This window comes from Oryza sativa, chromosome 10 (assembly GCF_034140825.1).
Source record: "Oryza sativa Japonica Group chromosome 10, ASM3414082v1".
Lineage (NCBI taxonomy): Eukaryota > Viridiplantae > Streptophyta > Magnoliopsida > Poales > Poaceae > Oryza > Oryza sativa.
This window is the reverse complement of record NC_089044.1, coordinates 11,611,647-11,637,329: the sequence shown is the minus strand read 5'-3', so window position 1 is coordinate 11,637,329 and position 25,683 is coordinate 11,611,647. Positions and strand designations below refer to the sequence as shown.

At 42.4% G+C, this 25,683-nt stretch overlaps 2 protein-coding genes and 1 long non-coding RNA gene across 5 annotated transcripts; 2 read left to right on the top strand and 1 right to left on the bottom strand.

The window, feature by feature from the left end:
• The first annotated feature begins 10,708 nt into the window (after window positions 1-10,708).
• On the top strand, window positions 10,709-15,595 carry LOC4348439 (NAC domain-containing protein 86). 3 transcript variants are annotated; one of them, XM_015759060.3, is made up of 6 exons: window positions 10,709-10,929; window positions 12,017-12,189; window positions 13,288-13,535; window positions 13,632-13,793; window positions 14,140-14,470; window positions 14,911-15,595. In XM_015759060.3, the coding sequence occupies exons 2-6, from the start codon at window positions 12,024-12,026 to the stop codon at window positions 15,183-15,185; spliced, it is 1,182 nt and encodes a 393-aa protein (XP_015614546.1). In that variant the 5' UTR covers window positions 10,709-10,929; window positions 12,017-12,023; the 3' UTR covers window positions 15,186-15,595. The 3 variants fall into 3 exon arrangements, with proteins under 3 accessions (XP_015614546.1, XP_015614547.1, XP_066160873.1); XM_015759061.3 differs by lacking the exon at window positions 10,709-10,929 and adding an exon at window positions 10,936-11,736; XM_066304776.1 differs by lacking the exon at window positions 10,709-10,929 and adding an exon at window positions 13,142-13,185 and having other exon boundaries at window positions 12,110-12,189.
• A 1,602-nt stretch (window positions 15,596-17,197) lies between these two features.
• Window positions 17,198-19,096, top strand: LOC136353657 (uncharacterized). The gene is made up of 3 exons (XR_010737033.1): window positions 17,198-18,122; window positions 18,204-18,637; window positions 18,749-19,096. It is a non-coding gene; the product is annotated as an uncharacterized lncRNA (long non-coding RNA).
• Window positions 19,097-23,434: 4,338 nt separating this feature from the next.
• On the bottom strand, window positions 23,435-25,164 carry LOC107277196 (putative UPF0496 protein 5). The gene has a single exon (XM_015759057.3). The coding sequence runs from the start codon at window positions 24,777-24,779 to the stop codon at window positions 23,643-23,645; it is 1,137 nt and encodes a 378-aa protein (XP_015614543.1). The 5' UTR covers window positions 24,780-25,164; the 3' UTR covers window positions 23,435-23,642.
• Window positions 25,165-25,683: the final 519 nt, after the last annotated feature.

Sequence of the window (25,683 nt, the reverse complement as noted above, 5' to 3'; positions counted from 1 at the left end):
AGATAAGAGAAGAGAAGAGAGGAAAGAAAAGAAAAGAGAGAAGAAAGGAGAAAAAGAAGATACGCGGGCCCCACATTTTCCCCTTCTCACTTACATCTAGGCCCATAATTTTTTTTATTTTGATGACTAGGATGCCACGTCAGCGAAAACACGGATCTATACTGCCTTGGGATCGAAATTGCATGATTCTGTATAGTTTAGGGCAACATCAATGTATAATATGGAAGTGGGCATTAGTGTGGGACCATGTGTCAGTCAGTAGTAGTTAAATTAGCCATCACAATGTATGGGAATAAGATAGGGCCACAGAATAAAATAAATCGCTACCCCCAACCTCCCGGGTCTTCCTCCCGCGGCCGATGCGATCCCCACTTCCCCAGTCTCGACTCCATCGCTACCTTATCCAAAAAAACAAAAAAAAAAAGAAAGAAGGAGACTCCATCGCTGCCACTACTCGCATCGCTCGATCCGGAGCGGTCGGCCGCCGCATCAGGCCAGCCTCCGAGCCGCCGACGCCTCGATGCCCAGCAGCCCAGGCTGGCGGAGCAGCAGTTCCCTAACCTGGAACGCCTCTCCATCCAACTATCTCTTCCGATCCCGATCCAAAATCCTTCCGCTCAACGCCGCCATCTATTCCGGTTGACTCCGACTTGATGTCGTCCTCATCACCGCCAGTCCCCCCTCTGGTTGTAACCAATGTGCTTGCTGCTGAAATCCGTTGAAGCTTGGAGTAGAATTGCCATTTGGTTGATAGTTGGTAGGAGCCCCAAAAGGATGGAAGTTGTGAAAAGTGGGTGTTGAGGATTGAGAAAACTGTGTTTGAGAGAATATTGAGGAGAATTGTGGAGAAGTGGAGTTTTGGCTACCATTTCCAGAAGCTTGGCTTTGGGAGCCCTGGCTAAGCATGTGCATAAAACCTCTGTTGGGGGGATTCATCTTGTTTGATGAAATGCAGGAAAAAATGACTTTGAGTTGTGTTTGTATTTGTAGAGGATGAGGTTGCAGCGTTGCTGCAAGAAGTTGCAACGGCTACAAATGTAACGGCTAACTGCTACTCTATTATTTTAGTACAACTAACAGAAAATCACTGTACACATGCTATTTTTTGTTCCTCTCTTGCCGGCAGTAGCACTACTACCTGGATGTTGCTATTATCTACTCCCACAATGGCTACTACCTGCTTAGATGGGTGCATTTATTGCCTATTGCCTGCTTTTTGAGCACATTGTGGTTGCCCTTAGGGGTGAAGATTTCCGATATTGGATATTAGGGACCTCAGACAGACTCGTTGAAAAATAACAGGGACGGTTGGTGAACTTATTCTGGAGAGATAAGGGTTGTGCCGGTGTGGCCCAACAGCAATGGTCTTGTGCTTGTAGTCTTGTAGAGATTTGGGCCTAACGGGCCTCCTAATTTATTGTGTGGCCTATGGTAACAGTTTGCTGCGCTCCAGCGGGACTACACGTTTTTCTTTTTTCTTTTTTTTTCTCCTCCCTCTTCTTCGTCTCCTCGAGAGTTTGGGAATTGTGAGCACTAATAATTTTACCCCAAAATGGGAACGGTGTTAATGCTGGCAAATTCATCTTAATCAGGGTTCACGAAACCGAGAACTTTTGTCGGTTTCCTGAAAACCGGTAAAATTTGAGCAAGTTTTGCAAAAAGTTGAAAGTCACAAATGATTTGACCGGTTTACCGAGCTGTCTGTTAACTCGAGCCAGCTCGAAACCTAGAAATTTCGCAAAAGGATGGTGGTTTTTCTCGGTTTGTTAATCTCGATCTTATCCCAACCACGTGATGATTCTGAACTGATTGATAAATTCTCGTGCCGGATTGGTCGATTGCCCGTGCATTTTACTAATTTTTTTTACAAAAGGTAAGTAGGAGTATTCCCTATTATATTAATAAAGAAGGCAAGACTACTTTATAACCACCCTTTCTTAAAAGGGAAAATTGAAACCATGCCATTATAATTTTACAAAATTTGATATATGCTGTTATTGACTCATGTGGGTCCTACATGTCATTGAGATACCGATGGCATATCTCAAACTTTGCAAAATTATAATGGCATGGTTTCAAATTACCCTTCTTAGAAAAGGTCTCCCAGATGATGATTTGCTAAGCATTAGTAAGTCAATTAGCAGACTAGTCCATATTCAAAGGGCACATCAAGTCATGGAGGCTTGCGTACGTGCACTCGGTGTGGACAATGGTCAAGTAATATTCGGTAGACCAGATACTTGAGTTCAGATAATTAACAACCAGTATTCCATGATCTGGTAATAAATTTCGTTTATTTACATGACCAAATGTATCCCTGATCGGAATTTCAAGAGGGGCTAGAATCTGGTAGGAAATTTCACCTTGGAGAAAGATTTGACAGGAAGGTGAAAAGGTCATATTGGGAGTACTAGTTAGGTACACCGTACAGGCCAAAGAGAGGCATTATTATTGGGCGTAGTTTAATATTATTGGATTATGCATACACATCTTTGAAACTATATTACTGGTGGAGATTTTAGATTTATAGAGTCTAGATGTTGAATTAATGTAACAGATGCACATTCAATATATCCTGATTTGTTTTATGGTCTTGCAATGTCAAGCGATGATGCATGCTTCCCATGAATGGATGACGTACGTTTATCGGGAAATGGTCTTACACACCAATTATGTCAGACTATCTTTGTTGGCAAAAGCTTAATTAGGGTCAATAGTGATGGCATTTGAATCCATGTATTTTATCGTACCTTAAATACTACTCCCTCCGTTTTTTTTTACTTATTATGTAGGCCACTGATATCCAATGTACATATTCCACAATTATATTTTATAACCAAATATTCATAAAAAATAATCAAATTATGTTTATGTAGATATCTAGTATGCAAGCTTGAGTTGTTGAACAGTATTTTCATTGTCAAATGGTATGACATGCACATATCATATTTAAAGTTTCTCTCCAAATTGAACATTTCTCTAAACGCTGTAGGTCAAACAAATGGCATTTGGATCCATACGTACATTATCTCTTAACAATCAATATGCCCACGTAGGATCTAATTAATCTCACTTGCATACAAAGAAAATGTTCTTTTATACGCACCACATACTTTATTTCTTCGCAAAACCATAGTGTCAATAGATGACATCTGAATGCAATAGAGACATGTTATATCATACCCAAGTAATACGGCGTCTTCTCTTTTCACTCCTCGATTTGGATTTAGGACATCGATTTATTAGTCTCCAATACAATATTTAATCACTGCATTTTATAATCAAATATTCATAAAATTATTAAAAATATAATTAAAATGAAAGCATTTTTCTTACCAGCAATGTCATTTAAACATATCGAAGCTGAATATAATACACATATTAGTTAGTTGTTTAAACATATTAAAGCTGAATATTAATACACATATTAGTTAATTATTTAAGACTTTGAGGTCAACACCATGCATTGCAACACTATTAATTAGAGTGGAGGTTTTACTCTCAAACTATTACTAATTTTAATACTTGATTTACATTACAAAATCTCTTGGTGCATTTGTACCATGGGATTTAATTAAGGGGCTGCTATACCAAGTCATCCTATATTCCAAACAGATGATACCATGTTTGTATTAGATGATACCTATGAATAGTACAGCATGATATTTGTCGTTGTCATTGTTGTCGCTGAGCATGTTCGCCTTGCCTCTTGTTGCTATTGTTGCAAAGCTCCTCTACATCGCCTCCCGACCATTGCCTCGCCTTCATCATCGAGTGGCCATGGAGGTGCTCATCACCATGGATAGTAATGGGGACTCTTATAGTGTCACACCCAACCTTACCCAATCTACTTTTTAACAACGATGGTACCATGCTCTTTTACTCCTCTCTCTCTTCTCACTCATTTTCTCTTTTTTTCACCAGATTGGTGTGCAATGACCAACAAGCGATAACGTTGGGCTTGGCTTTGATGGATCCAACACAGATCCACTAGGGTGGCGATGGAGCATGAGCTGCTGCACTAGGGACTCAAGGGACTCGAGACCCAACAGATCCACTAGCACGATGACAGAGGAGAGTGAGCAGCGATGGATCTGGTGGCCGGGGCTCGGTCTCCCTTCTCCCAGGCACACGATATTATGGCGGCTCGACCAACAGCGAAGCTCGAGTAGACAAGGAGCATATTAGAGAAGAAGAAATGTAGTGTAGGTGGTAGGCAGCTCACCTCTGATCAGGCACTGGTGCCGTGCACCCCTTCTCTAACCATGCGTAAAAACAAAAATAGGGCCCACATGTCAGTGGCACTTACATAACATTGCATCCACAAAAATAAAAAAAAAATGTAATAGACCCACAAGGCAGTTACACGTTGGCCTCTCTTCTTCCTTCCCATATCTCCTCTCTCTCTCTGTGTGTGGATGTATGTCTCAACGATGAGATCGATCGATCAGGCCGTGGTGGCACCCAAGCTTGACGAGGGGAAGGTGTACCATACGAACAAGGGGACGGGATACTGTACCTTAGTATATTACCGTTAATTAATCTCAAACGGATAAGAGCAAGGTGCCTCGTCAAACATTACTTTAAAATCCACCATTCAGTCTTATTCCGTACGAAGGTTTCAGTGAATGTATTGATCGTGTTGTCACAGTCAGCTTACTAGTATTTGACAACTACTAGTAAGTTGTTTATAGTGGTTGGCAGCATACTAATTAAAATATGTTGGTATTAAAAGTATCCTCAGAAATGGTAGTGGAGCATGTGCTGGAGAAACATTATTTCACCCGTTAATTAATTTTACAAACATATGATTAATTGGAGACCAATTAATTGTACATATTGTCTTCGTCTCAAAATATAGTAACTTTTGGCTATGATATGGACACAAAAGTAAATTTATAGCATATATATGCGCAACAAAGTAAGAGCCTAAAATTTGCTAAATCTATGCTTACATGTTATGCATTAGGGAGAGTCAGAATTTGTGTGTATTAATTAGTACAGTTGTATATATATCTTAGTTTGGTGCTGAAAATCCATGGAAAACAGATAAGGCGCGCATGAACGAAAAGTTTGGTTTCATATAGTCCACTACTGTTATCTCAGAAAAGAAAAGGGGCAAGAAAAGTTACTGAGACTTCAATGTAGTTTTTTTTCCTTTTTTGAGATGAAGTCAATGTAGTTTGTTTTTCTTTTTCAGATCGATCAGTATGAACAGATCAAAGAATGAATTTTCAACTAACACCAAGAAATATCTTTTAAAAAATCGACCAGAATATATAACTGAAAAGGTCCCACTAAAGGCATGATACGATCGTACCCAAAATCTTACCCACAATTGTATTTTTTGGCATGTCATGATGGATGTGCAATCAGTAGTGAGATGATGAAACAATTACCCTACATATACATTTTGCATGCATATAGATGTCAAACAAGACCCATTTGTTGCCCTATAAAGTCTAAACTAGCAACATCTCATATATATGGAAGCAACCACGAAAAGGCATGTAGTCTAGTGGTTGCAGTGACCTGAGTAGTACCCCAAGGTACTGAGTTTAAATCTCCATATGAGCGAATTTCAGATTGGGTTGTTTGTGGAGCTAAGTTCCCTATTTCAGATTGGGTTGTTTGTGGGGCTAAGTTCCCTATTTCAATGATTATATATATCCAGTTAGATGTAGAGGCTGGGTAAAAAATACCCTTCTCTAAAATAAAAAAATATAGAAGCAACTAAACACCAGCTCTCAGCGAGGTGCGTGGATTGGCAAATTTTATCTCATGGCAGTAACCAAATAACCCCTAAATCCATTTAAATGAAACTAATTAGAAACATATAACGTACAAATAACGTAAACATGCATCGTCGTAGGGTGTATCTATTGTGCAAGACTTTTTTGGTTAACGTGTGGGTAAAATTCTCGAGACTTTTTTGGAATAAGGATCCGTTTTGATAAGCTAGAGGTGAAAAGGATAGAGTTGCTAATCAGTCATCATCATATGGAGTAGATTCATAGTGCATTTGCACGGCCAATCGTTGGGGCGACCAGCAGCCTAATGCTTTGGACCCATGGAGGAGCCAGGAGTGACAGCCATATGCAAAAGCTAGCCAGCCAGCCAACCTCGAGCTGCCACCAACTAGCATAAGAAGACAAATCAACAACACAAGTCCTGGAGAATTTTGTGCGCTCCCTCCTCGTGGAGAGTCCAGATGCATGCACATGTTGGGTTGATCAGCTAGCTACTCTCCGTCTTGAGTAGCTTTGGTATAGTAATTAATTTTATGGGGCAGTTGTGTTTCTGCCCTTGTTTTACGATTCAATTGTGATTTTACCCTTGTTTTTTAGGGTTTGTGATTTTGCCCCTGCTTTTTTGAAATGAAGGAGCCGCTTGCCCCTACTCTGTTAATTAGTGGTAACGGTGTTAAATGTGTGGTGAATAGACAAATATACCCCTGGACATGTTTTGGTATACACACTGGATATGTTTCAAGTTATTTTTGTGCGAATTTCATATAAACGATGACAGAACACAGTTTATAAAGTAGTACATACTTATTACATATGATTGCAACATTGCACAAGATCAAGGTCCTTTATATTGGGTAAGCTACAGAAACAAGATTGAATCACAAGCATGGCGTAGCAAATCAAGAACCCCAACTTCATTATCTAGAAAAGAAAAAAAAATCAAGAACCCCAACCTGCGTTCGGTTCTGGGTCCGCGGATGTGGATGAACTAAGGTGGCGGGCTCCGGCTTGGAGGAGGAGGAGGCCTCCACCGCTGCCTGTATGGCGCCGACGGTGACATCTCTGAGCCACCTGACGTTGCCTCGGAGGGTGGAAGCCGTGGAGCTCCGGTCGACGAACGCCGGAAGCCACAGGAGAAGGCCCGCGCCCGCGGCTCCGTCGGCTGGACGACGTGCTCCCCGGCGGTGTTGTCGATGAGGGAGGGAGTAGCGGTCGCGACGTCGTCAAGCTTCCTTTAACAGCGCCATCCCGCCGCCAAGCTTCCTGCTCGCTGCTTGCTGGCTCGCTGGCCGACGGAGCCGCCGCTCCTCTCCGCCGTGCGCTGGCCGCGGGGCCGCCGGCCGCCGCGCCTCCCTGCGCGTGGCAGCCGCGTCGCGCATCCCTGCGCGCTGGCCGCGGGGGGCGCCACGCCTCCCTGCCCCGCGCGCCCGCCGATCCGCCGCCGCGCCTCCCTGCCCGCGCCCGACTCCACCGACTCCGCCGCGCGCTGGCCCGCGGCAGCTGCCCCGCGCTGCCGCCGCCGCTTGTCGCGTGCGCCGCCGCCACCGCTTGCAACCTAGCTATAGCGTTTGGAGTGGAAATCGGGAGTTCGGGACAGGGATTGGGGATTTGCCTCTTTCATTGAAGGGTAGAATGGTCATTCACAAATGATAATAACATTTTGTTTCATCATTTAATTCTAAAATTTCGGGCCCACCATACTTCTGTCAAAACCAGGGGCAGACGACTGCTTCATTTCAAAAAAGCAGGGGCAAAATCACAAACCCTAAAAAACAAGGGTAAAATCACAATTGAATTGTAAAGCAAGGGCAGAAACACAATTGCCCCTAATTTTATTTATCTGCGTGAACAAAATATCTGAATTGCTAAAAGAGAGTTCAAACAGTTTTTCTCCTCTCGAGACTTTTACTCCGGCGCCCCTAATGACTCATTTACTCCTCGAGACAAAACAATCAAGAGAATTGCTTAGACTCTGTTTAGTTCGTGAAATAAAAATTATTGGGTATCATACCGGACGTTTGACTAGAAGTCGGAGGGGTTTTCGGACACGAATGAAAAAACTAAGTTCATAACTCGCCTGGAAACCACGAGACGAATCTTTTGATCCTAATTAATCCGTCATTAGCACATGTGGGTTACTGTAGCACTTATAGCTAATCATGGACTAATTAGGCTCAGAAGATTCGTCTCGCGGTTTCACCCCTAACTGTGCAATTAGTTTTTATTTTTATCTATATTTAATGCTCCATATATATGTCAAAAGATTTGATGTGACGTTTTTGGGAAAAAAAATTAGGAACTAATCATAGTGAATATGTTTAAATGCATAATATTTATATAAATTATATTAATGTATGATATCCACAAAAGTTATCAATATATGTCTAGATTTATTAACATCTATATGAATATGAGCAATACTAGAAAGTCTTACATTATGAAACGGAGGGAGTATTTATTACTCCCTCCATTTCAAATTGATTTCCTAAATGATCTACATATTTGTGTTCATTTATTAGGTCTATTCGTTATTTATGCATTGGAGTAAATGGACATTGATACATGCATCCGTGAACACATGTATTTATAACCCATATGCAATATTTTGATTTGCTATTGGCTAGGAAATAGTGGGGATGGTGCATGTATTGAGTTTGTTGCTAGAGTAAATATAGTATGAGAGAGTTATTAGCTTTTCTTGGTCTTGGTATAACTATGAAATATGTAGATCAATTTGAAATGGAGGGAGTAACATGGTAACCGCCTCAGCCATGTTGTACTTGTACATGCCTAGAGTGGGCTTTTCAAGTTACTCCATAGGAAGCTTCCAATGAAAACATACAGTATTGACTGTACTATCACAGCGTTCATAGTATTACTTGACATACTCTACATGTATTTTAAATTTTAGTGGTTGACATTATTATCTATTAAAATATGCTATAGTTTTACGTGGTAAAATAATAATTATGCTATAGTTTCAAAAGTATCGGTAAAAAAATAATTATGCTATAGTTTAAAAACTATCATTAGATATTGGGAATTAACGTGGCAGGAGAAACATAGTTTCACCACTTAATTTTTCAAACAATAAATACATAGCAATTTTTATAGCTGCCCATTCGCATTATCATTACAAGGCACTACGTTTGCGCAAAGATTATTGCATGCATGCTATGAATTATGGAGAGTACAATTTTTCATCAACTTTGGTGGAGAAATCCACTGAATTAATAGATAATATCCCAACCAAAAAGTCATGTTCCTAGGACATGTCATCCACCCCCACTATCTCCATAAAAAACTGAAAAGAATGGGAAAAATTGTACGGTAAAGTCAATGCAGTTTGTTTGCTTGTCTGAAGTATGAACACAAGAATGATTCTTCAACAAAAACATAAGAATCTCTCCGCAAAGCTGGCATGTGGACCTATACAATATAGATAAATCAGATAAGGATTGTATCTTTTGGCACATTCCTAACCAGCAATGTATATTAATAAAACACCTAAAACACATAAAAATAAGAGAATTAAGGAGTAGTATATATTTTCAGAGGAGAATACGCATACGTATAAAATTCCCTAAAACACATGCACAAATTAAATGAGGCTAAAAACATACTCCATGGAGTTAGCATGCCCACAGCACGAACACACGTACATTTCCCTGGACATTTTTGTGCAATTTGGATATGCATAAGTCATCCTAATTAAGGTAGATTAATTAGATACATTATATTACATTCTACATATATAGAAATGTTCCTTCTTAGCTAGTTCACTTTGAATTCAACGATGAAAGGCACTAAAGATGTCAATGTTGAAAGGAACGGATCAAAGGGCTGGAAAGTCTCGGTCATCGGCTTCCACGCTCTACCACCAACTAACAAGATGACAAACAAAAATGTCACAGTACACATCAGCTAATTTACGTGCTGTCAATACTTGTGAGTTTGTCCACGTTTCAATTTACTCATGCAACCCTATTCGAGTACAGTTATTGCTAATATCTTAATTAGTAACAAAAAGAAGTTACGTCGCCTAATCAAGATGAACATATAAAACCATCCAAGATTAACCACATGCTGCATGTGGAAGTGGATAATGACTTGGATAATTACTCTACACCCATGGAGTTAATTAGACAAGAGTAGTATAGTACTAGGAATTTCCACTAGTTTTACTTCATTAAAGAGAGCTAGCAGCACAATTAATCGGTCTTATAGTAAATGGCCAAAGTGGCGCAGCACAAATGGTACGTGACATGTTAATACTACAGTAGAATGAACACGTAGTATGAACGGCCTTTTTGACTTTCTACCCTAACACATGGCTTTACCTTCATCTCTGTGACTCTGTCCTCTTGCACGGATCTGTTTTTGAGAGGAAAAAAAAAAACAAAACCCATACATATCGTCCAGAACATTCGTCCCACTGACATGTGGGACCCAGACACTGACCCTCTCCCCTCTCCGACAGTATCTGGACTGGATCGTCATCCTACGGCCACGATTCACGCAGCCGCCGCCGCTTCCGTCACCATCCCCACGTTGGCGCGGGGCCCGCACCCCCACCCACTGACGTCAGCGGCGCCAGAGCAGCGGCGTGCAGTGGCAGGCGGCTGAAAATAACGGTGAACTCGCGGTTCCAGACACGTCTTTTCTTAAACCGTGGTTAAGCTGCTAATTGTGGGCGGGTTTAGGCGACCGCCCTAAACCACACGGCTTACGGTTTAACCCCGCACGCGCCCCTCGATGACAGCGTGGCCCCACCGTGATGCGACCCCACTTGTCAGCGACGGTCGCGTGGGAGGGGGCTGGAGGCGGCGCGCTCACCGCGGATGGCGCGGCGGCAGGCCACTCCTGTCACGACACGTGGGATGGTACCCACCGGTGGCCCACCTGTCAGTGAGGGGAGGGGGCAGTGACACCAGTGAGAGACGAGGAGTAATTCTATAAAACGGATTTGGCGCACGCGGCACGCCCACCCGCTCGCGCAATTCGCACGCTCTCCTCGCCTCGCCTCGCCTTCTCTTCTCTCCTCACCTCGCCCGCGTCGTCGTCGTCGTCGTCTCCGCGGCGGCGGGGGAAGCAGCGGGAGGCGGAGGCGGAGCAGCAGCAGCACCACCACCCCGGGGCGGGGCCGCGGCGCGGTGCTCGCGCGCGTCGACTCCGTGTGGTGCGCGAATCGTCCTCTCCGCTTTACTCTTGGGTTCGTCATTTCGGTGGGCGGATGCGGGTGGGTTGGATTCGGTGTGGTTCGTGGGGGGTGGGGATTCGGATCGGGGGTGATTTTGAGAGGGGGGGATCGGGTTCTTGATTCGAGGTGCGATTCGGGAATCGGGAGTTGGAGCGGGGGAGGGGGAGGAATATTTCGTGTGGGGTTTGTGCGCGATTCTCCCCGTCGCTTTTGGGGTACCATCCAGGGGACGAGGGAGTCGTTTGATATGGTCGCGTTCATGCTTCTATTTTTGGGTGGCGATCTCCTGTAAAATTTGGACCCGGATTCGGGGTGGTTCTGTTTGTGGTCGAGTTTTCCTCGATTTGATTGCTGAGCGGAATATTTTGTTGGGTGTTCTTGAATTTTTTTTTTTGCGTCTTATGTGGTTGATTGGTTTGCGATTCTTCATTAGTTTATCTTCGCCGCGTTTGTGTAAATGTGGGTAATGTAAAGAACAAAAAAAAAATTCAGGGACTAAAATTAGTGTGTTCTGTTATGGCTTCAGCGTTGCTGGTCTGCAGCTGCTGCGGAAGTAGTAATAGATGAGGAAATGCCCACCGATTTTTCCAGATTGTTTGATTTCTTCTTGCCCTGTTGTTGTGGCCTTGATAAGATCCGGTTATGGCTACTTATTTTATTCTTTTATGCCGTTTAAATCAATTAGTTCATGTATCTTTGCTGTACAAATTGTGTGTTATCATTTTGAGTTGTGGCATTTTGTCAGTCCAAGATTCCCTGAGACAACGAACCTTACTAATGATGGCGGTGAGCAGCTACTGAGCTCTGCGTTTGCTTTACCTGATAGTGCTTAATTTGGCAATTGTTAGCTCTGCATAGTGCTACTGTACACGTGGTAGTGTTCAGTTTTGGTAGGAAGAGCACTAAATTTAAGTACTGCTATGTATCAGTTATTTCTTTCAGATTGTTTGACCACAGAACAGATACGTTTTCATGTTATCAATGCACATCCTTTTAGAAATATGCCTTGGTATTTGTATGTCAACTAAAGAAGCATGTCGGCTAAAATTGGTTCTATTTTTTCCAGGACAATCATGTCTTCTAAAGTTCCTGGGTTAGCATTACTTAACACCAGCATAAGCAAATTTTGGAGCGATGAGGAGCTTGTCCGATTCTTAGCAGAGAGGAAAGAAGCACACTCTCTGCCAGAGAATGTATTTGTGGGAATGAACATTTCTCTCATTGATCCACGTAACTCAGGTTTGCATCCAATCTATACACAGGATAATTAATGGTATTTTCCAACAAGATTATGGCATATGTGGAATTTGTGGTCTGACTTTCATAATTCAGTCATTATGGACCCTGAAGGCTTCTTTGTTTTGTCCTTTTTGATTTGTTATATACTTACTTTACAGCATTGTATTGTATGGTTGAGCAGTATTGCAACATTTTAATTCTCAATAGACAACTAAAGAAAATGAATTCTGCATAGAATTGATAACTATTTAGGGTTGAAAGGCATAAACAATATTTTATGCAATGCCAGAAAGAAATATTTTGAGCTCTGATGAAAGTGCCATGTTAAGTGCAGGAACACATACTTCTGCCCCATTGATTATGGCACAAATTGCCAGCATGAAGTGCTCATAAACTATAGCAGGATGTTATATGAGAAATAGTTTGGCACTTCACATTAAATTGAGCATTTTGTTTTTCATTTTTCTTAGCTTGTGCACCAATTGCTTGCCTGCTTTTGCTGGAAAAGTATGAAGTACACTCTTTGATGATTAAATTCTGTTCACTGTGTTGCTTGGCTAGAACTTACTCTGCCATCCTTACTAGATTCTCCAATTATGCAAAATCATTGTTTCCAAGTGAAAATTAAGTTTTCGAAGATGTCAGAATTCAGTATATGCAATTAATTATCAACTTTTGTTTTTAGTTGGAGTCACTATACAAGCAGATCATGTGCTTAGATTTTGGGGCTTCAGTTCACTTTCCACACTAAAATGTGCACCTAAGTTGTTGATATGTGTCTCTGCACTCTTCAGTATCCCACATCATAACACATAGTACATAAATCTACTGGAATCATATATTAATAACATTCTTGCATGTTTTAAATTGGTAACTGGTGCCTGGTTTCAATAAAGATTTGATTGCAAATTTTCTGAGGTATCAGAACTAAAGTTTACTCTTTTTTGCATAGCACAAGTCCACAGTTCACTGTGACCAGCGGTGCTATATCCTAGAGTTAAGCTATTCCTACAATGAAAACCACAATGGTGCTTAATGGCTTATTATCTTGTTAAACCTCAATAAAAGATAATCTGACAGAGATAACTTTTCTTGCAGAGGACATATGGTACATGAATTTTTCAGATGATCCACAATCCCCTAAGAATGGAGAAAATGCTATTATAAAGTCAAAAACCGGATACTGGAAAGTTGTTGGCACTGTTAGAATACCGACAAGTACTGTTATTGTGGGTATGAAAGTTTCTCTGGACCATTATGAAGGCGAAGCACCATCTGGTAAGAGAACTGGGTGGGTGATGGATGAATATCTGATTGAACAGAATGACGAAGCTAATCTACCACAGGTAACCCATGGTGGTTGATTGATATCATTTTTTTTTCTATAGCATATAAGCTTTTTTTCCAGGGTTGTTGATTGATATCTTTTGTATTTTTGACAGGACTACAAGAATTTGTGTACAATATTCTTTCAGGGAGACGACATATTAAATGCTGGAGATAAGCAGATATGTCTGAATGCAAATGTTCCTAATGAACGCAAGGAATTTTACCTTCAATATCTTGCTGAACTAGAAGAGCAAAATGCTGCATGGAGCAACCAGGTTTGTATTGTTTTCTTTATTATGTAAGGCATCCTTAGCAATACCCTGGATCTTTTAGTTTTGCACATATTTTTTCTCATTTTAGTGTAAAGTATACCTTGATCCATGATTGTCTGTCATGTAAAATTAAGAAATACTCCAGCAATCCTGTCATTGTAATTCACTTTTTTATTTTGATTTTGAAGTATTTAAGGTTTTCTCCTTCATAACCATACAAAATCTGTTGTTTGTGAGAGCATGCTCCTATCCGATCATCATTTACTACTTATTGCTTTCTTCTGCATTACAAACTGTGAATATTTAGATGTGTGATAATACTAATGAATATCCAATCTACATATGCCAGGCTGTATCTGTAAACGAGCAAGATGTCTCTTCCAGCAAAGGACTGGACGGGCAAAAAACTAGTGCTGCTGATGACCAATCTGTTAATCATGCCCCTTCTAGGGAGGGCTACATAGAATTGAATGACTTCTTAAACTCAGATTCGTCCGCATCAACTTCGGAATACTCAAGTCAACGCACTATGATTTCTGAAGAGTACTTCGATTCTGATGCATTTCTGAGGGAGATTAGGAATGACCATAACGCAGCTGATGAAGAACATACAGACAGCAAGTTCAGCGTAGCTGCAGCTAGTAAATCAGATTGCGTGGTTATCAGTCCACCTGAACAAGGTAACTTATCCCTTCTGTTGCTAGTTCCAAAACTAGAGGACGCTACAAATCTTTGTGTTTGTTCTAGAAAAGTAAGTGTAACAATGCAAACAACCATTTCAAAGTTTGTAACCATGAAAATTTGCAAGTAAAAAGCCCAAATGCAATATACTTCACACAAATACTAGAAATCGAGAACTGTTGATAATGCTAATTTTACAGCTGCACTTGCTCATATTGATATGCAATGTTTATTTGTTTGTTTCTTATTGCTACTGGTGAAGTTCTTGATTAGCATGCTTGTTCAACAGTATTGTTTCGCATACGAGTAACATGTAAGTTACTCTTGTCTAGAGAGTTAGATGATTACTTTTCAGCTCATTAACTTATTTTATTTATCTTGTTTATACAATAATTTGTTAGTAGGATTTATACTGAAGTTGGCATCTCTGTGCGTGCAGGGTTTGTTAACAATCTCGATAACCATGCCACCATAGCTGGAGATTCACCGCAAAAGTCAGTGAAAAATGATAAAGTAGACGAACACTCAAGTGAGGAGCATCCACAGCACAGTCCTACAACTTCCTGTTTCCCAAGTCATGTGAAACGAAGCCTTTCTAGTAGTTCCAGTAGCTCTCAGGGTACCAGCAACAGCAAGTCTCCCCAGAGACAGAGAGAGCGATCTACCAAAAAAATTGGAAAATTAGGAAAGTACTGGTGTTGTGGATCATTATAGTCCATTGCATAGCATTTCTATACTCTGTACAGGAAGCATGACATTACGCCATGCTATTTTGATACGGACTGGTCGCCTCAACAGATTTATGCCAGATCTTCTGATAGAACATAGTCAAAGAAGACTGCAAGTTTTGAAGCAACAATGACCAACAATACTACAAACTGTGGAAAGTTACATTTTTGTTTTGTTCATAGTGTGAAGATATCATGACCTTGATGATTCTGTCAAACTGAAGTGAGCTACCTTGATTCCATTCTTGATTGATAGGGTCAGATATTCACTGATACCTGTGTTAGTTCAGTGAAATGAGGATGGCAGTAGTTTCTGATTATCACCAGGTGCTCTCATTTGTAAACATCTACAGTACAGTTTCATATGATAGAATTTCACATTTTAGTAAGTACTAATACTGATTGCTCAATACTTAGTTATCCTGCTTGCATTTGAAGGAGTATAAGCTTTTGATTTATGAAATCCTCTGTGTGGCAGTCGCCTGTTGTCTGCTGGTAAAACTAGGATGAGTATAAGCTGGGTTACGTAGATGTTCTCACCTGACTGTAAACATGTTTTACTCTTCAGCTTCAAGTTTCTCCTTGAGTTGTTAATTTTCCATGTGAATGAATTACTGTCTACCGTAAGCATCTGGCCATAGTATGGTTGTGCTTGCTTATGCTATTTCAGCATCAGCATTGGCCACTCTTATACTCCCTCCGTTTTTTAACAGATGACGCCGTTAACTTTTTCTCACATGTTTGACCATTCGTCTTATTCAAAAAATTTACGTAATTATAATTTATTTTGTTATGGGTTGTTTTATCACTCATAGTACTTTAAGTATGATTATATCTTATACATTTGTATAAAATTTTTGAATAAGACGAATGGTCAAACATGTGAGAAAAAGTCAACGGCGTCATCTATTAAAAAACGGAGGTAGTAACTTTTTTGAGTTATATACAAGCTTATCCCTTTTATCGGTTTTATTGGTTGATTTGGAGATCGGGAATGAAACTCTAAAAAATAGTTTTAGCCCAAATTATGATTTGATGATTGTGGATTTGTAATGGACTGTGTTGACACGAAATCGCGGCACACGCTAAAAAACACGGTTGCCGAGGCTCCCGGTAAATTTGGGATTTTGGTTTGATGAGAAGTTCTAATCGGGGCCTCACGGAAGTTCTAGTATATGTGAAGCTATCGGCGAATTTTGGCATGATTGAACTGTTCCATTGTACTCCCTTTTTTTAGAGAAATTATAATGTTTTATAGGTTTTTAATATATTTATCTATCTGCTTCTATCTATGTTTAAATTTATATGAATTGTACTAGTAGAAATGAATAACAGAACGTGGATGCTGCTTCTCTGTTCTTCTGGTGTGCTCCTTTTCCGTTCCCTGCCAAATGTCAGCTCCTAATTATATTGGTTGTGGCTTTTCTGGTGGGCCTCCATGACTTTGCGCTTCTTTTTCTTTTTGACGTATACGGCCTTAATGTCCGTCCTATGCGACATCAAAGATTAAAAAGATTAAGGTGGACACGACGTAATTTAAGAAGGTTAACACAAAAATGACGGCAAACCAATCTATCTGCCCTATATAGTTTACCACATCCTTCATTCTTTATTCATTAAATCCAACTGACAAAAATCATTCAACGCTTCAGATTCAACGAACCATACCTCCCTCACCTCCCACCACGCACCGCTCCTATATCCCGCGGAAACTGCATCCGTGTAATCGCCGCACCCTTGCTCTCGCCGCGTCGCGCCGACCCCCAACCCCATACTTCACGGGGAATTTAACTATTTGCCACTATTACATTTGCCAATTATCCAAATGCCTCTCTTGTATTGTTTTACTTTTGTCCCTTCTAAATAGGTGCTCTCTTCATTATTCGTTACTTTTTACCTACGTGGCATGCCAACATGGTAATTTTGGGTGAAAAACGGTGTGGGGCCCACTCGTCAGTCTCCCTCCCCATCATCTTTCCACGCGCATCCGCAGCCATCGGAGACGGAGAAGTCGTCGGCGTGGTCGCCGCGACGACCCCGTTAATGCCCGGCCACCGCCGGAGCCGGCTCTCCGTGGCCACCTCGTCGTCCCCGCCACCCCGTTGATATCCACGCCGCTCCCGTCGATGAGCGCGTCGTCAGTGCCGCCGGTGGCGCCGCCGCCGTCGTCGGCCTCCAGCTTGAAGCTCATGGCGGCAGCCAGGAACGGCCGGCAGGTCTCCCGGAGGGGCAGCGGCGCTGGAGGCCGTGCTCCCGGCGCCAGCACCGGAGCTCTCCGGCACGGCCACCTCGACGTCGAGGACTAGATGGTGGTGCGGGTGGTGGTGTTGATGCGGGGCCGACCTGGCCGGCGGCTGCCTGCGCCACCGCCGACTTCATCGCTGCCTCCTCCGATTTCTTCGCCCTCAACCTCCATCCACAGCATCTCCGATCCACGTCGCGCCGCCGCATCGATCCACGACCCCCCCCCCCCTAACGCCGCCGCATCCACGCTACACCCGCACTCCCGCAAATCACGTCGCCGTCACCCGGCCATCGCGCCCTCCGGATCGACGCTGCCACGCCTCCTCACGCCGTCCGCATCCCGCGACAACGCCGATGCCCAGCCATCGCGACGCCGGCGACCCCTCACTCCGATCGCTCCGCCGCCGATTTCCACCTGGGGATTCCCTGCGCCACCTCGCCCGCGAGGCCTTCCACGCAACGGCACCCCCCTCAGCCCTAGCGCCGTCGCACGCCGTCGTTCACCTCGACATCTGCAGCGGCAGCGGCAGATGTAGGCGACGGTCGCAATCCACCGCGACCACCTTGCTACCGGTGCATCATCTCCGTCTCCCCTCCCTCTCGTGCATCCATGCGGCAGCGATTTCTTCAAGCACTGCAGCGAGTCTGACACCCTGAGGTCGATTCAATCTTACATAAGGTAAAGCATATAAGAACCATACGATTCGCCATTATCGTCTTGTCCAAGATTCAATCATACCAGATGCTTTGCTTCATGCAGGACGCGGAAGGAGTGGAGGGAGAGGTCAGAGGAGGTATTCTGCTCTGCACCAAGATCTAGGCAAGGAGCGTGGTCCCCGGCGGATCCATCTACTGCTAGAATTGCAATCCCCTCCTGGTCTGTTGACAATATTGTTCCTGCTCCCTCCGTTTCAAAATATTTGACACCGTTGACTTTTTAGCACATGTTTAACCGTTCGTCTTATTCAATAAAATTTGTGAAATATGTAAAATTATATGTGTACATGAAAGTTTATTTAACAATAAATCAAATGATATAAAAAAATAAATAATTACTTAAATTTTTTGAATAAGACGAATGGTCAAACACATACTAAAAAGTCAACGGTGTCAAATATTTTGAAACGGAGGGAGTATATTGCAGTGTGCAACGCAATGCTGTTTGTGTATGCACACAACAATAATGAAATCAAGGTTGGATACAAAGTGTGGAACCTCTTTCGTTCTAAGCTGGCATCTGCTGAAGGATACCGTGGCCTTCTTTTTTCTGATATTTTTCTATTTTGTGTTCTTTTTTTCATGTAGGAGAGCAGCACTAGTGCGACCGGGAAGTTGGCAGCACATACGCATTTCAACGAGTCTTGAGCGTTCTAGATTTCTTGTGTGTTCTATATTGTGATCAGATCAACAAGGTGTCCATCTGGCATGCAATTTTCTCATTTGGGCTGTTAAGTGATTGGATTGGTTTCTTGTATTGCAATTTGTTGTGTCATGGTAAAATTATCATTCAGTTTACTTGGTAAAAGCAATCTATCTCTTCTGTCATGCACATGAGAGGCCTCCTGTAATTTGCTTGTGGCATCTTATGTTAGTAGGCATAATTATGGAAGAACTGGATTAGCATGGAAATTAATGGACTACATTAATTGGCGATGGTTTTTGGTTTAGTGAATTTGTCTATGCACAGTATCTTCTGGTGGTAACTATGATTCACCTTTTCCATTTTATATATAAGTGGAATGAATCGTTACAACTGCTTTTGTTATGCAGTTTAACTTCTGTACATGCTAAGCTTGTGTTTGACTTTTATGTTCGATATATAGTAGTGCAGCGCCTTTGTTTTAATTACCATTTTGAACCATATTATGGCTTGCAAGAGTATGAATGCATGATATATTGTGTACTTCCTCTCCCTTGATGTTATTGTCATTGGTATATATTGCTATTAGGTGCTTGGACACTCAAGTGCATTTGGTTAAACTAGCCAAAAAGCCTGTGTTTTGCAAGTTGCTGCTATGGACATCCTTAGTGTTTATTCACTCAAATATTGTGGACGCTCAAGAGTCCGACTTTTCAGTTATAATGGGTAGCGCAGGCGTGGCGTTGATCCCTCGGACTACCTTCCTCGGCCAGGTGATCAATGGCAGAACTAGCGTCATCGCCGAGCTCAGGCGATTTTCTTTTAAGATAATGGAAGCTTTTATTGAACTCAGTCAATTACATCAAGGTGATACAATTATCCTGAGAACACTTCCGGCCTCTGCATAACTAAGATGCACACAACCGAACATACAAAACCACACTCGAAAGGAAAAAAGAATGACATGGAGTATTGAGGACCATCAATCTAACGACTAAATTGCCACTCATGAACAACTCCTTGGCCATCTCCTCCAAAAGCACATAGTTTTAAGGACCACCAATTCTAAGACTAGATCGCCACCCATATCCCTAGGTAAAAAACTCCTTGACCACATTCTCTAAATGTTGACATGCCGCAACTACCATTTTCCGCGAACCAGGCTTTTGTAGGATAGCCCATATACGAAGCCAATGGATAAGAGAATATATAACCTGCAAAGGTGAAGATATGACTTTTTTTTAATCAAAAACCACATTATTCCTGCATAGCCAAAGCGACTAACAAGTAGCAGCTGCTCCTAACAGAACATGTAATTTCAAATTATTATGAATTCCATCGAGCCAGCTCACAAACATATGTGCTACACAATGAAAACCAATGATGCGCGGTAATAAATTATTCCATGCCGCTAGTTTTGATCCTATAAGGTCTCTTTGCCATGAAAAAGATGGAGTGCCATGAAAAAGATGGAGGATTGTTTTCGAAGACTTGTGCAACTATAGCGTGCTTATGCCTAACTATGTTGTAAAGGAAAGGATACTGTTCTTTCAAGGTTGAATTGCCCAATCATTTGTCTTCCCAAAACCTAATTTGGGAGCCATCTTTAATTATAAAGGATCTAAAACGGAGAAAGTCCTGTTTCACCTTCATGAGGCTAGACCAAAAGTGTGAGTCCCCTGTCTTCCATTGAGCTTGAGAAAGAGGTTTATCACCGAGATACTTATTACGCATCAACTGTTGCCAAACCCCTTCCGTGGAGAGCAACTTGAATAACCACTTACTAAGTAGAGCCATATTCTTAATTTCTAAATTATGAATTCCTAATCCCCCTTGTTCCTTGGGGCGGCACAATATTTCTATTTAGCAAGACGATACTTTTTTTTTTACCATCACTTTGCCAATAAAACCTGGAGCGAAAATAGTAAAGCTTTATAAGTATCCCTCTTGGTATGGCAAAGAAGGACATCATATACAATGGGAGGCTATTTAGCACCGAATTAATCAATGTTAGCTAATGATATTTTACTATGATCGACTAATTTTTATAGATTTTGATGGCTTTCGACAGTAAAGATGGCAACAACGAAGCCCGGGCGGCCACCGGACCTGCTGGGAACTGCCTCTGGGGCTGCAGGTCATAATAAAGGTTAAATAGTAAAAGAGAGACGATTGATCTGCACCTTTTCCCTTTTGTAAAAGGTTGACGGATCCAAGTGTGTTGGTGCTAGTTGTTGTCAGTGACTAGCAAGATGGGCAATTAGGACAACTAAATTAAGCGTGCAAACGGTGTGAATTAAGGGATCATTTGCTATCCCTTTCAGATTTGATAGATTAGTATTATTACTCCCTCCATCCTAAATTATAGGACGCCCCCTTTCTAAGAAAAATTAAACTCGGTAGCTTTTGACTAATAATTATGCTAACTATATCTATACTAAGTATTATGTATGTTATATTACTAGTTTCATATTTTGAAGTATCTTCATGTGATGCTAATTTCATACTTGTTGTGATTATAGAATGAAATAAAATACTGGTCAAAGGATGTTACTGAAGACCATGTAAAAAAAATTATAGGCCTTATAATTTAGGACAGAGAGAGTATTATTCAGTTTCGAGTTGTCAATATTTGTAGAGCAGTGCTAGTAAAGAAGCCGGCAATCGGCTCTCATCTGCATTTTAGCTTATGGACCGTCTTAAAATTCAAATACTGAAACTTAAGAGATTAAGGGTTTTTTTTATTGTAATTCATTTTCTAAGTATTAGATTCCCTCCTAATAACACACATAAAAGTTTTATTTGCCCCGTTTATCTTTTCACGGCTTTTATCAACCATACCGTAGCTTAAACGATCAGAGCCGACCCACATGAATCGAACTACCTGTGCCCTCCTGTTTTCATATTTTCAGGATCTCTTGACAACATTTACAAAGAAGCATCCGTGGCATTCGAATATAAGATGCACCAGCCGGATATAAACTAGAAACATGAAAACGTACTCCAACCTTTGCATCAGAAAGTGTATCTGGTCAAGCAACAGCTATGTAAACCTGATAACTTGAGCTAAGAAACTGCAAAGCACAGTCGGAGCTGTGAAAGTATATGATGGACTGCTCTTTTAATCAGGTAAAATTAAACTTAGGAGGCTGGGGTCAAACTTAATTGTTACATCAATCATGCCATCAGTTGTGCCGTTGTATTTTCATCATATCAGGTGAATTCTGGTCGCTTCTCATTTAAGAAAGTGAACTATGTGCTCCCAGTGACACTTGCATTTAGTCATCTGATAATTGAGTAGAAGGCTTCATATAGTTCATATAGTAAACATATTAGGTCAAGGTAATAAATAGTAGATAGCAGAAACTAAACTCCTGATTAGTGGCCTCAAAATTCTGTCACACACATAGCTGAATTTCCTTACTATGTGAACTATGAATCCTTTTACTTTTGTCATGTGAACCAACTTTTAATCTAAATCTACTGCTGCAAACACCATGGAATGCATTGTAAGAGCTCAGCATATCTTACTTTTAAGGAAACATTTACATGACCATATATTGAATTTAGAAATGCAACAGACAAACTGAGAATTTTGTATATCGATTTTCGTTGCCTGACTTTAACCAATAATACAACTTTCAATCAAAGAAACTTGTTTGAATCATGTGAAGACTTTTTAATAGTATTTAATCCTGCTACCAAGTATTTTGATTCTGATTAAAAATGTAGTTGAAAAAAAAAGAAAGTACTGCTGCAACCAAGGCCCACAATCTCCCTGTTCCAGAGTAACAGATCACCAAACAAATGATGATTTCAATAATTAGTTGAACATACATTCAAGTAATAATGGGATGTCTTGAACTTAATGTCCTTGCGGCATATATCATGAAATGCATTCATCATCTCAAACAAGCTGCAGATGACATATCAGACAAGGAAAAGCAATTGACAAGTATGCCCCTTTTATTTGAATGCAGTACTTTAAAAAAAGAAAGAAAGTAACTCATAAATTTCATTATTCAGTTGGCACTTGCAAGAAGATGCTGCAAGTTATCAACTCACAAAGCATCATAATCTGTTGCATGGAATCTCTGTATCTGACAAAGGATTCAGTTTGTGGCTGCTATCAGCAACTTAAGTCACTTGATTCTCCCTAACTGTAATGATAATACCTCTCAGACATCCCATTGCCATTTGCTAGATTTATGAAAAAGACATATTCTGGAAGAATGTGGCACATCCTCATGTTATTACTATGTTAGATGATATCCACAACTGTGTTAGCGATCGGAAAAAAGGCTTGCCAAAAGGCAAAAGCAAATTGATGTGAATTTCACAAATATTCTCAAAAACATAGACACTATGCATGAGTGTGCACGGAAGAAAGCATATTGTACCGATACCACGTACCAGTCTGCCAAACTTCCAGCAAGATCGAAACTAACCTATCATGGACAACAACCATCATGGTTCCTTCTTTTTTGTTGTTATCCAAGCAAACCATACCTTTTAGATTGGTTCAAATGCACTAATGCTTCGGAAATTTCGGCAGTCACTAGTATAACTGCTAACTACATACCTCGATTACCATGAATCCCGAAATGGCCTAGGCACTCAAAAGATTCGATATATTTGTAGTAATTTCATTCAAATTGAGTTTCACCATAGCACCAAAATCGAACCAAATACTAATAGAGTAATAGTCAATATCAATTTCACTTGCTCCAAAATTTCAGCAAAGTGCACCTCATATGTACATCTATCACAATTTAACAACATGAATTGCATCACAACAATGAGCAATACCTCGCAATCTTGAACTCTGCTCCCCAAGGGTCAGTTAGGATGGTGGATGATCCTTTGCAGCACGACGGTCCTCGCGCGGCGGATGTCCCGGCTACACCGGTCTGCCTGCTCTCCCAGATCATCCACACTCTTCATGAACAATTCCAGCTTCTTCTTGACCTCATCTATGCCGAACCTCACCGCCTCCTCGTCGCGCTCTGCGAACTCCACGGAATCGGCCATGGAGCTGATCTGAACCTCAAGGTGTTCGACGAGCACCCTGATGCTGTCAAGGTCCTTGATGGCGATGAAGGTGCCCACCTGCATTGCGCTCACCACCTCCTTGTGTCCATGGAGCGCGTCCTGGTATTTCTTTAGCAGCGAGTCCATCCATTTCCCCGCGGAGCCCACCGGCATGGATGCCGCGGCGGCGAGCGCGGCCGCGACGGGCGGCGCGGCGATGGCCGCGGCGACGACCGAGCAGACGAGCAGCGCGGCAAAGGAGGTGAGGAAGACGATGCCGGAGACGCGGCGCCACACGCGGACGGAGCGGAGGCGGCGGTCCAGGCGGCGCTTCCGGCGCCGGAGCTTGCCCACCATGGACATCTGCTGCCGGTACACGGTCTGGAACGCGGCGAAGAACTCGTCCGTGAACGGCTCGCCGGCCGCCTTGAACTGGCGCAGCTCGCCGAGCGTGCTCGCGTACAGCTCCGACGCCGACGCCGCGGCGGGGGGTTCGTGGTGGTGGCGCTGGAGGGCGAGGTGGAGGACGAGCTGGGAGTCGCGGGCACGGTGGAGGGACTTGTCGAGCGCGGCGAGGAAGTCGAGGGTGTGGAGGCTGCCCTCGAAGTAGTCCTCGACGAGGTCGAACAGGTCGGGGCTCCGCCACACGTCGCGCTTGCAGTCGAGCACGACGCGGACCACCTCCTGGTTCATGTCGAGCAGGCAGCCGGTGACCTCCCGGAGCGAGCCCAGCGACAGCGACCGCACCTCCACCCCGGACGCCACCGCGGTGATGGCGCGGCTCGCCCGCCGCCGCAGCGCCGTGTCGAACGTCCCCAGCTCCGGGTCCGCGCTGCACGCCGCCTCGTACGACCCAGGTTCCCCCTCCCCGTCCTCCTCCTCCTCCGCCGCCGACCGCCCACTCGCCAGCCGCCGTGGCCGCATAATGCCGTGACGATTCCCCATCGCCGGCGAAGCCAAGATAGCACACAAAATCAAGAAACGGAAGAAAGATTTGGGAGGATGGTGAGTTTTTATAGTAGAATGGTGATGAGTGGGGGAGTAGTGTGGGAAGAAGAGGGGAGGTGAGGATGTGGGGGAGGATGGCTTGCACGCATTAGGAAAAAGGGGAAGGACAGATGAGGAGGGTGGAGGTGGCGGCAATGGCGACGCGGGGAAGCAACCGGAGGAAGAGGAAAGCAAGCGCGATGCTCTGCTCTTCTTCCCCTCCACCTCTGGAGTGTGAGAAGCGCGTGGTGCATCACGTGCTCTTCGTTTCTCTCTCTTCCACCGCCACCAGCAGCAGCAGAGAGCAGGAGAGAGAGGGGAGACGCGGCGTGTTCCCCTGCTTTGGCTTTGGCTGGGGGAAGCTGGAGAGTGATGAGAGAGAAGAGCGCAAGGTTGGTGCTGCCATGCAGTGGCAGCTGGATGAAAATGGTGCTATCAGTTTTTATTATTATTTTTAAACTAGGAAGATAGCCCGCGCATATGCGCGGGCATGTGCGTAAAATTTTATTACGAATGTCCATGTGTAGATGGTTTTCTATCCAAAATATTATTTTACATTATCATAAACTAAAATTGAACTTATTTAACATGCTTTGAACGTTGGTTACTTGCAACATATAAATTGTGAACTAAAATTACATCAAACCGTGTTGTTTTTAATTCATGAGAAAATTTTGTAACGAAACAATTGATGTGTTTCCTATGAATGTCCAATTCTTTTGTTAGATTTTATTTGAAATTTTAAATATTTTCATTTTTTGGTCCTACTAAAATGTTTGAATATTTCTATCTAGAATGGGTTATAAACCCAACAAAAAGAATTTTAAAATTAGATAAATTTTGTTTAATTTTCATTTCATTT

Bases quoted from the DNA above. Each gene is read 5' to 3' on its own strand.
- LOC4348439 (XM_015759060.3), top strand. From the start codon at position 12,024: ATGTCTTCTAAAGTTCCTGGGTTAGCATTACTTAACACCAGCATAAGC. The intron at 13,536-13,631 runs GTAACCCATGGT...TATTTTTGACAG, and splicing joins ACGAAGCTAATCTACCACAG to GACTACAAGAATTTGTGTAC. The intron at 14,471-14,910 runs GTAACTTATCCC...CTGTGCGTGCAG, and splicing joins TATCAGTCCACCTGAACAAG to GGTTTGTTAACAATCTCGAT.
- LOC107277196 (XM_015759057.3), bottom strand. From the start codon at position 24,779: ATGGGGAATCGTCACGGCATTATGCGGCCACGGCGGCTGGCGAGTGGG.